Source organism: Drosophila grimshawi, unplaced genomic scaffold (assembly GCF_018153295.1).
Source record: "Drosophila grimshawi isolate 15287-2541.00 unplaced genomic scaffold, ASM1815329v1 contig_311, whole genome shotgun sequence".
NCBI lineage: Eukaryota > Metazoa > Arthropoda > Insecta > Diptera > Drosophilidae > Drosophila > Drosophila grimshawi.
In genome coordinates this window covers 27144990-27156555 of record NW_025063098.1, presented here as the reverse complement: position 1 = coordinate 27156555, position 11566 = coordinate 27144990, and the positions used below count along the sequence as shown (strand labels likewise).

The 11566-nt window shown below is 38.0% G+C and overlaps 1 protein-coding gene across 1 annotated transcript; it reads right to left on the bottom strand.

The window, feature by feature from the left end:
* Window positions 1-343: 343 nt before the first annotated feature.
* On the bottom strand, window positions 344-10878 carry LOC6569607 (probable 2-oxoglutarate dehydrogenase E1 component DHKTD1 homolog, mitochondrial). Its single transcript, XM_001996114.3, has 12 exons — window positions 10675-10878; window positions 7537-7669; window positions 7201-7390; window positions 5813-6032; window positions 4500-4661; window positions 4299-4372; window positions 2916-3683; window positions 2230-2647; window positions 1846-2169; window positions 1018-1206; window positions 854-939; window positions 344-769 (listed from the first exon to the last, which is right to left on the bottom strand). The coding sequence occupies exons 1-12, from the start codon at window positions 10778-10780 to the stop codon at window positions 665-667; spliced, it is 2775 nt and encodes a 924-aa protein (XP_001996150.1). The 5' UTR covers window positions 10781-10878; the 3' UTR covers window positions 344-664.
* Window positions 10879-11566: the final 688 nt, after the last annotated feature.

Below are 11566 nucleotides of genomic sequence, written 5' to 3'. Positions count from 1 at the left end.
GGCAAGTTGTCAAGGTTGAACAAGGTCAAGGTTGTGGGCTTTTCTATATTTGCTAACGACGCATAATCATCAGATTTAATTATCAGTAGTTAAGATTGGGCCAAACAGAACTTGCGCTAAGTTTATCTGATCATATGTAAATATTTCAATCGTGAGAAATGCAATTAATTTTTTTTTATAAATTAGAAAACAAGAAAGAATTTTTTTTATTCCACATTAGTTGGATATATTAAAAATATATGTTTTTAATATTTCATAATTACATTTTAAATGAAATTTGCACGTTAACGACTGGGGAACAAAATATATTTCAAAAAATTCTAATTTCCATATTATAAGGAAAAAGCATATGGCTGCAACTGACTGTCGCAAGATGTATTTTGTACACCTCATTATAAATGACAATTTTTTTCAACAAACTACAGGATATCAGCCAGTCCATAAAACTGCATTAGAGCACACCGATTTGTTTTTTGTTTACTTTATTTTTTTTGTCAGTTTTATTGAGCTAAAGTACTTTGTGATATATGTGGACGGGCAGGCAGGCTGGTCGGGGAAGTGCTGGTGTTGGCATGTAGACAGTATCCAGGAGTGAAGCCAAGCGGCAGATGGCAGGCGGCGGGTAGCGGCTGGCAGGTGGCAGGCGGCAGGCAGCAACATCACACTAAAGTTCAAATGGGGCAGCAACAATCTCATCAGCTTCCCGCTTATGCACTTTGCCAATGCCGGTGGCGGTTGTTGGCGCCTCACAACGCCCACAATACTGGAGCTGTGTAAGAGTTTTGTTTTTTATTACGGACATATCTAAATATGTGTGTGAATGGGTGTGTGGATGTGTGTGAATGTGGCTTACCTCCTTGCCAATTAAATTTTCAAAGCGTGGCCGCACAAACGTCCAGGCGCCCATATTGCGAGGCTCCTCCTGGCTCCACACGAAAGCTGGGGTTTGTGGGTGGTTTTTTTTAGTTGGTTTTTAGTGTGCAACTTATTCTGTGCAAGTTTATGATTCGAACTTACTCTGCACGTTGCCATATTGCGCCAGCTGTGCCTGCAACTCCTGCACGGGGAACGGTGCCAGCGACTCGAGGCGCACAATTGCCGTATCCTGAAGCTGTCGCTTTGCGCGCTCCTCGGCCAGGTTGTAGTAGTGCTTGCCACTGCAAATGATGACCTTTCGCACCTGCTCCGGCTCCACGCTGCTGTCACCTAGAAGACCAGATTGTTTGAGTCGTCAGCTAAAACTATGGTCATTATATGCGAGAGTGCCAGGGCCAAAATGTGACCCACTAGTGGATGCCTTACAACTTACTAAACGCTAGCCCCAATTAAACATTATTGCCACTGAAACGTATTTATTGCCGCATGCATTTTGAAAATTAAAGTTATTTCTAAAAACACTGAACTTTTCTAGAAGGGAAGAAGGAACTTGCTCGGAGAACAACTCTGCCGGCCTGTACATTTGCACACCATTATTATACCCTATGCCAAGCGCTATATTAGGTATGCCGTAATCCAGAGTCTTCAAAATTTGACTATACATTTAAAGCCATACAATTGTTCCTATGAAAGATAGATGCAAGGACGTACGCAAGGTAGGAGCATAATGATGCGAATATTGGGTAAGTTTGGTTTGGATATCTTGTTAAAGATAGCTTCATCATTGGAGACTAGAGACGGACATAGCTATATCGATTCGTCTAGTGATGCTGATCAAGAATATATATATATATATATATATATATATATATATAGTTAATGGGGTCAGAAAAGTTTCCTTCAATGCATTACAATAATGCACTACAAATTATAATACACTTTACAAGGGTTGAATGCGAAGAGGCTCACCTAAAACATTGTTGAACATTGTGCCCGGTTGGAAGTCCTCGTGCGTTGAGGTGGCTGCTGGCAGGCGGAGCAGTGTCTTTGGAGCCACCACTACCAATGGCTTGCGGAAGTTTCTGGCCAGCTGGCGACGCAGCACGTGATAGTATTGAGCTGGAGTTGTGGGATTGACCACATGAATGTTGACGTTCTCGCCATCGGCTGCCGTTTCCTTGGAGTCGGTCAGCTGCAGATAACGCTCGATGCGGCAGGAACTGTGCTCCGAGGCGGCACCATCGAAGCCATGTGGCAGGAGCATGACCAAAGCATTCGATTCCATCCATTTACCTGACGAATGAGGAATTAGCACGGTTTTTCCTAGCTTAGTTTGGCAGTTAATTTACTCACTTTCGCCCGAGGTAATGAAGGTATCGATGATGATTTGGGCACCATTGGCAAAGTCACCGAATTGTGCCTCCCAGATGATTAGGTTTTGTGGATTATCAATGGCCATGCCGTACTCAAAGCCCAGCACTGCCTCCTCGGACAAAATGCTGTGCGCCACCTCCAGTTTGCCACCATTGCCGCCCTCCATGCTATTCAATGGCACATACATCTCGTTTGTCTGCTGATCCACCAGCATCGCATGCCGGTGCGAGAAGGTTCCCCGACCCACATCCTCGCCACTGAGGCGCACATTGTGGCCTTGGTACATCAGGCTGCCAATGGACATGGCTTCCGCCGTGGCCCAGTCGATTTTGGCACCAGCCCCCAGTTTTTTCAACCGTCCTTGCACAAAAGTCTTCAGCAGATGCGGATGAATGTTCTGTGAAAAGAAAATTCTCTTTTCTCTAGTGAAATCGAAAAAAATGTATATACTCTGTTCACGAATCGAAAAAGTTTATACGGTGATTGCCCTAAAATATTAAAGGATTTGTTTCCATGCATGATTCTGATTTGAGAATATATCTAATTTCTAACAGATTCTAGATGTATATTCATCTCAGCTGATATTTTGCAATGAGAACAGAGTATGCCACAGTCGGTTGCAGCATAGTTTTAATGTTTTAAAGTGTTTACACATTTTCACTCACAAAGTTTTCGGGGAATGCAACGCTTTGTTGGCCAATCCAGTGCAGCAGGCCATAGTCCAAGCCCGTGTCCCAATAGGTCAGTTCATTGGCGGGGGCCAGTTTCAGGCCCGCCCACTGCTTCTCAAAGAAGGATGGTGGTGGCTGATAAGTTGGTGCCAGTGCCAGTTCCTCAGTGAGATGGCTAATATAATTATCACGCAGTTGATTTGCTTGTTCTGCACTGAGTACGCCCTGCTTGGCCAGCTCGGCGGTGTAAAGATCAGGCACCGATTGACGATTGTGTATGATTTGGTAGACCAGAGGATTGGTGAAGGTGGGATCATCCAGCTCATTGTGACCCCAGCGACGATAGCAGTTCAGATCTATGAAGATGTCCTTGCGGAACTCGCGTTGATAGCGGAAGGCCAGATTGGTGATGCGAACCAATGTCTCGGGATCATCGCCATTGACATGGAAGACGGGCGCCTGTATAGACTTGGCCAAATCCGTGGTGTAATCGGTGGAACGGCCACGCTCAGCTGGCGTAGTGAATCCCACCTGGTTGTTGACGATCAGATGCAGACTGCCGCCCACCTCAAAGTGGGGCACATAGGCCATGTTGAGGCACTCCTGATTGATGCCCTGGCCGGGAAATGCGGCATCACCATGAAGTATCACATTGAGCACATGCTCACCAAATCTCTGAGCGCTGCCATCTTTGCTGAAGGATCCCTCGCCACGAGTCTGCTGCTTGGAGCGCGTCTTGCCCATGGATACGGGATTAGCGGCCTAAAAAGAGGAAATTAAATTAAATAAATATTAATAAATTACTTAAAGTTTAATATTGAATATTGTAAATCCTGATTGATTTAGGAACAAAAATCTAACTGACTTTATTTTAGTTAAGACTTTATCATGATTGATGTAGTAATTGAATTCTTAAAATATCAACTTTTAATTATTTAAAGAAGCAATATTTTTTCAACCGGAGACTCCTTAAGACTCCTTAAATTTTGACAAAGCTTATTTTTAATATATATTTAATATAAATTTGCGTAATTGTGTAGTTGTCATACAATTTTTGATTTTATTTACCTAAAAGAACAAAAGTCAGCGGACTGGAAATCTTAAAACGAATTTTCGTTTAAAAATATTGACGATTAGAATTTTAAAACTAGTTTAAATTAATAATAAATCTAGCTAATTTTAATATACATAAAAAGTTGTGTACCAAAGAGATATTTATCTATAGTAACTATTTAGTCTTTGGTTTGTACTTAAAATGTTAAATAATTTTCCTATTTTTATCATGAATACTTTTTTAAGTTTATCAACAAAGAACTACTTTCTTGAGGACTTAAGTTTGTAATTGCTTAATTTAGTGACTTAAATTGAGAAACTTACCTCGAGATGTGAGGGATTGCGAACCATGCTGAAGTTGATGCTCTTGCCGAGCACTTGCAGCTGCTCAGAAACATCTGCGAAAGAAGTGGGTTTAATTAAATTACACATACGCAGCGTGGGCCGGCGAAAGCCACACACGTCCACAAAAAAAAAAGAAAAGAATAAGAATAAAACGCCGCCAATAAGAAAAGTTTCACTTACGGAAGTGACTTATGACGTCGGACATGGCCTCGATGTCGTCGGTAAACTCCGATGCGCCGCTTAGTTTGCGAAAAACTTTTGCCGGCCGCATGTTCAGCAGCGCTACTTGCAACGAGGTGCGTCCTCGGTGGGGCATCGCCAGCACCAACTGCTCAATGTTCGCTGTTGTCATAGTTGTTGTTTTTGTTGTTGTTGTTGTTGTTGATATTGTTGTCATCATAGGTGGGCCATGCCAAAAGAAACAAAGTTTTGGCGAGAAAATCAGATTAGGGTTAAAGCAAGCGAGTGCCGCTATGTGAGCATCTCAAGTTCTGCTCTCAAGAGTCATGTGGAGCTCTGATGCATAGAGATGAAAGTGTGAAAATACATCCTACTAATAATAATAAATAATAAATATTATAACAATATTAATAATAACTTTTAAATATACAATAATTATTTCTTAAATTGGAATAAGTAGCTTTAAATAGAAAGGTTTCGTTTCTATTTAGTTTTAAAAATGTTTTCAAATTAAATTATATTAAATTTATAAAATAACAAAAATCTGAATTACTGGTGAATTACTAAAGATATCTAAAATATAAATCTGGTTCGAGAATATCTTAAACATATATCTGGTTCGGCTTGCTTAAGATTTTATATCTTCTTCGACATTTTATCATTAATTATTATTTAATTTTGTAACTAATATTAAAATATTTATCTTACATATTTTAAGATAAGTATATACATTTTAATATTAAATTTGTTAAATCAATTAATTATGTTAATATATGATACAATTTTAAAAATTGAATAGGTTTAATATTAATATTAATATTCGTATAACAAATTTGGGATTTACAAATAAGTTACACTACAAAAAGGGTTATTTAATGCAATTCTTATCTTTAAATATTTTTTAAAGTGATTATACGAACTTAATTTATTGAGAACCGAATGCTAAATGAATTATGATATAAAAATATATATAGATAAGGTAATCTTTATGGAATGAATATACTTATTATGGCATGTACGGATCCAAACGGATCTCTGTTGCTTGGCCTGTCATTATCTGTAATCTGTTTATAAACACAAAAATTGGAAGACTTGGATTTTCCTTAACTGTTGTTTTCATTTTCTACCCGACATTGATTAGATAAGATAATTTCGCTTTCTTTGCGATTAGCTTATCATTTTCAGCTACTCACGCGCCCATCTCTGGGACAGTATTTCGCTTGATTCGCCCAGCTGGGTAAATGGTAAATGGGTGGATGAGTTGGGAGTTGGGTGCGTGATGTTTCAGCATTTCGGCATGTCAGCCCACTGACCTTGGACGCTGTCGCGTAGAAGCTGCCAGAAGAAGGCCAACATGGACTCAGCGCCCTCCCCGCTGTATCGCTTGACCGTGGGAAATTTGAGGGCCATGAAATTATCCCATGCCTGTGACTTAATTAACAGCTCGGCGATTTCGCAGCGCTCCGTCGACTGCAGCTGGTGTTGCCTCTGTGCCTCAAAGTTGCGTGCAAGCCACTCCCGTTCCTCGGTATTCTATAAGGGAATTGCCAGGTTTTATTTGAATTATATATACTCTTGCAGAGGTCCTTATAATATTGTCGTTAAGTGTGTAATTAAAGGAGGCATCTTGAAATCTCATAAGATCTTCTTGTCCACCATTATAATCCGTGTCGATTTAGTCAGCTTCGTCAGTCCGTCTATTTATGTAATATCTCGGGGAATGAATTGACATGTAGTACTTACAGGTCTAAACTAAGTATAGTCTGTACCGGACTGTGCGGATTTTGTGAAAGAATATTCAGAGGAAATCATATCAGCCATGGCAAGAAAAAGATTTTATATTCCAGGAAAACATGTTTTAAGCTCGGAAGAATAAAAGACATTCGTGAATGAATTGGGGTTGCTGGAACAGTTATAGGCTCAGAAGGAGATAAAATAGGTCAAATAGGTTACCGTGCATATGATAAAATAATATAATCATTTTGATATGAGCTGGTGAGTTGCTGACAATGTATCTGACCCAAGATACGACTCCTATAATGCATTCAACATTTTCGCAATGAATTTTAAACATTGGACAAATGTATAACACAATTAACATAGTAAAAATCGCTTGAAAATTTTAGTTAATTTTGTTTTGCTAAGCCAGATATCAAGAACAGACTCATTTATAACAAACATTATTGTGCTTTCCATATTTTGGCAAAAAATTTATTATCAAAATTGGATTACTAAATCATATTTTTTCTTGTTCAAATTTATAATCAAATTTGGTCAGTTAAACTTCATGCAGCAAGGCTATGCAAAAATAAAAACAAAGTTTATTATTTGGCTTAATTTGTATACTCTGATTCCTTTTTAACAGGACAGTTTTTGAGCCAGAGCCATTAAATGTTGAAGGTATGTTAGCGTAACTCCTCTTAAAGATCAATCAAAAATTGAATATGCCTCGAAAGAACCATATTTAAAAACTGGAGTCACCGAATTGTAAATATATTTTTTACTGGGTTCAAAGTGAAAGGCACCTTAATGATTATTCAATTATTATTATTATTCTCACCCACCCCCACAAGTAGGATCTAGCTTTAATAACAGAGTATACCCCAGTCGGTTATGTCCGACTGAAAAGCTCTCATTTGTTTTTCTTTTTTTGCGGAGCCTATCTGTGCAATTTTATTGTATGAATTATATGGCTGTTTACCTCGATGTAGGCAAACTCGGCGCTTGCCGCGCTGCTGCAGTAAATGTCGCGTAGCAGCTGCTCCAACTGGGCAACATTGTGTTGTGTGGCATCATCTGGGGCGTTGGTGGCGTCACTTATAAGCCCAGCGGTGCGCACCGTTTGCTGTGTCTGCAGTCCATAAAATGCGGGATTTAATTCCTGCAGCTCGCTGCAAGAATGGACACAATACAAAATACGAAGAAGCAGCGCCAGACAAAGTATAAATTATACATATACATAAACATATATATATATATATATATATATATATATATATGGATGAGGGTCAGCTCTCGCTATCTTCATAGTATTTACCTTTGGCTGCTGGAAGCTGCTCTAATGCTGATGGGATTCACGGCTGCCAATTTGTGTCCGTGCTGGCGAAAGGCCTCCACCCAGCGATAAACATTCGCCTGCGAGTTCCTTGCTTCGCGCACCTCCTCGGACACTGCAACAAAAAAATGGGGAACACATCCGTTGGCAATATAAATTTCCATTCTTTGCAGTTATAAATTATTCAGAAATCATATCGAAGAATCCATCGATGTATTTGCTTGCGTGTGTTGTTGTTGTGGCTGTTGTTGCATTTGCCATTTTTTCCGGTCTTTTTGAATTTATTGACATTTTACTTTTATGGCATGCTGTAAACATATACATATATATTTGGGCTTACACACACACACACACACCGGAAGTTGTGTGAAGCATATGAACTTAATCGTGACTGGACAAAAACTGGCATTTAATGCCTTTGTAGATGCCCTTTTTTATAACCATCTTTGTGAGAGAGCTCTTAAATAACTAAATATTAATGTTTAAGCATCAACGACGATTTTTTATCTTCACTTTTAAAGCTATATGTTATCAAAGACTATAGGACTACTTGAAGTGATATCTCCTCTGTCAATCTAAGAAACATAAATTGGCTTTCTATTATTTTAATATTATTATTATATTTGATTAAATAACTTTTCTTTGTAATTAAAATATATTTTTGTATTCACAGAGAGAGATTTAAAACAGCTAACTGGCCGATAGCTGAAAATCTCTAATAATATCGGAGTAAATAAAGAATATTAAAACGAAAAACATATTTTAATTAAATATTTAGTAAAATCTAAATTTTCAGTTACTTAATTTTGCTTGAAAAAATAATCAGATTTAAGTTAAGCTGCAGTTTGAAAATTTTGAGGATTAAATTTCAATTCCTAGTAGATTCTTTAAAAGGACATTTCGTTTTCGGTGCCTGGCAGCAGGATGTTTGAATTTGTAGCTACGCATAAGTGAGATATGGGCACTGGATATGTTTTTTATTGGGTATGCTTTTTATGGTGTTTTATTTTCGGGTGCTAAGCCGTTGATGGTTCGTTGTCTGCTTAGGTGTTTATGTGCCAAAGTGTTATCCTGCTTAAAGGATGTATGCATGAGTGTATGAGTGTGTGTGTGTGAGTGTGTCGATAACAAAGTGCTACACACAGTTAAGGAGCACAAAGATCATTGACAGTTGTCAGCTGGCTTACTTGGAAATGCATTAAAACTTAATTTGCTTAAAAATTTATGCAATCCTTTTGACAACATTTTTTTTTGGTAATAAATCAATTTATTGCGTTTCCCAAAGGACATGCATGTCCTTCTACTGTCTGGTCACAACGAAAGCACACAATGAATGATGAATGATATTTGTGGCGAGTATATATCATTTTGGGGGCGTGCAAATATTATTATGAACCACCACGGCAGCAGTAGCAGCAGCAACCAAAGGATAATGTCATCCTGACAGTTATATATGAGGCAGCAGCAGGCTAAACGACAGCAACTGAACAATACAAAATGCAAGCAGAACGGTAGGATGTGCTGGGAAACCAGAGGACCACCAATAGACCTCTGATTGGGCATGTCAACTGAATTAAAAGGAAGCGCGCTGAGCTCAGCTGATGACAGACAATACACAGGATCAAGTCAACAAAAACAAAAATATGAAGTCACCTCGAGGTCCGAGCAAGAGTGCTTAAAAGGACTCGCAAACAAAAATTCTGTTGCCCTATACACTTGGGGAAAAAATATTTCCCAGCAAATGGTCTGTAGTCAAAAATAATTGTTATTGTTTCGACAAGGCTCTTATAAAACCATATTTAAATCTAAAATATCATTAATGAATGTAAAATAAAACTAAAAAAGCAGAGTTTTAAATAATTTTTCCGTCTTTAGAAAGTGATTTCTATTTGATATGAAGTTTGTAGTATTTTTTTAAAATATAATTTAGCTGAAGCTTTTTAAATGTTTTTATTTCATATGCATCTATTTCTCTGAGTGCATATGGAGATATGGCCACCTTTACATTCCAATTGACATTCCCTTGCGCTCTCTCACTCATTTCACTCTCTCTCTGTCCCTCTCTCTGTCTGTCTCTCTGTCTGTCTCTCTCTCTCTCTCTAACTGTGTGTGTGTTTGCCTGTTAATAAGAACTGACGTGCCCAGTGTTGATAAGACCCTCAATTGGCCCCCCTTTATTGGCTGCTGCCAATTGTGTGGCTGGCTTAGTTCTGGTTTTGGCCCTGAATCCAATTCCCAATTTTTGGGCCTTTGTTTGCTCAACTTTGTTATTTTGCTGTGCACACACACATTGAATACACACCTGTGTGTGTGTGTGTGTTTGGGCGTAGTTTCGTTTTAATTTCTGCAGTTTTTGCAGCTCCTAAAAAGTTTCAAACTGATCAAAAGATTGACAACTTTAAAATTCAACTGGAAACTTGTAAGTAAATATATTTCTATATTTCAATTAACAAAATGGAAATGAGAAGGTTTACGTATATCGCTTTAGCTCTTTAGCATTGCTAATTTTAGACTATTCCAAATTTAAATTGTATTATTATCGTTATCTTTATTATCTCGTTATCAGTTTGCAGGATATTTGGATATAAATACAAGTTTTATGTTCGTTTAAAAATAAACAAACAATAAACTGCAACAGGTTGCTACACACATGTTGCTTCGCACATGTTGTTAGTTGTGTGCTGGAGTTAGAGGCGAACAAGTTTGAGTTGCTCTGCGGCTGTTTTTGTTTTCAGTTTACCCACAGCAATTCGCTTCAAGCGGCTTGTTCTTGTTGTGGCTGCTGCACATCTTTTGTTGTTGTTGTTGTTTGAAGTGAAGAGCTTGCGGCGAAACAGAGACACGCATTGATAACAATGGAAACAGCAGCAAAACAAAATTAATTTGTGGGTTAAGAAATACTGTATTGATTTACGGCACTTGCCGCAAGAAATTTATACACATTTCATTTCGCCTGAAGCATTTTCAGTGTTATCAAAAATGATTTTTATCTCAGCAGCAGCTGCAAATTTTATAGTGTTAGATTAAAAAACGCGAAATAATCTTTTCAGCTCGACACACTGATTATGAGCATAATTAAGTTTTGTATTTTAATTATTGTTATATTCATTAAAATAACACCTTGGTAAATTCGCTTGGCAACTGGACGATAGCCCCACACGCCCTGCTTGCTGTGATAGCCGCGTGCCGCAAATTTTCCTTCCGTTTTCGCCAAGTGTCGCAGCATTTTTACTTGTTTATTTATTTAATTGTGTTTTATTTTATTTTATTGCCAGCGCTCGCTCTCCGTTGTCAACTGCAGCCGTTCGCGTTCGACCCACAACTGAATGTCATTCTGAGAGACCCCCCCATGGGCTGTGTCCATTTCGCTGATAAGCAAACTGATCTTCAGCAGCGACAAGCGATCAACTGAGCACCCATTTGCGCTCTCGCTCTAACTCTTTCACTTGGCACACTCGCTCAAATAAAGGAGAACTGGAATTTTGCTTCTTCGCCTCTCTTTGGCATTGTTCCAGCTGATTTAGGTGTGAGCACATGATTGCTGCTGCGCTCTCATTTCTTTAAATTAATGGTTTTATTATTGCATACTTATAGGCTGTGTATTTAATAAGCACTCGTCGCAGCTTCAAAATTTCTTATTATTTTGTATCGCAAAATATTTCTAAAATAATACAGAAAATCTTAAAAATAATTGCAGCACGTCGGAAAAATGCCAAAACTTTTTCATACTCTATTCAAAAATAATTGAAATACTTTTTTAAGTTGTTAAATAAATATTATTAAAATTGTATTTAACTAATGTTTTTGACTGTGTTATTTATTTCTTAAATAATAATCAAATAATAATTTTAAAATATTATTTACCCATTTTTGTCTCACAACTAACCAGCTTAAAAACTTTGTCATCAGCTGTATGCAATACTTTTAAACTGAAATTCTCTAAGCTGTCATAAACTAAAGTCGATTATAAATCTTTGAAAGCAAAATAGCTGAAAACAAATTTCTTTTGACA

Excerpts from the sequence above, each read along its gene's own strand:
- LOC6569607 (XM_001996114.3), bottom strand. The coding sequence starts at position 10,780 with ATGCTGCGACACTTGGCGAAAACGGAAGGAAAATTTGCGGCACGCGGC. Across the intron at positions 7,670-10,674 it reads TGCCAAGCGAATTTACCAAG|TGTCCGAGGAGGTGCGCGAA; the intron begins GTGTTATTTTAA and ends TTTTTGTTGCAG. Across the intron at positions 2,170-2,229 it reads CTTCATTACCTCGGGCGAAA|GTAAATGGATGGAATCGAAT; the intron begins GTGAGTAAATTA and ends CTCATTCGTCAG.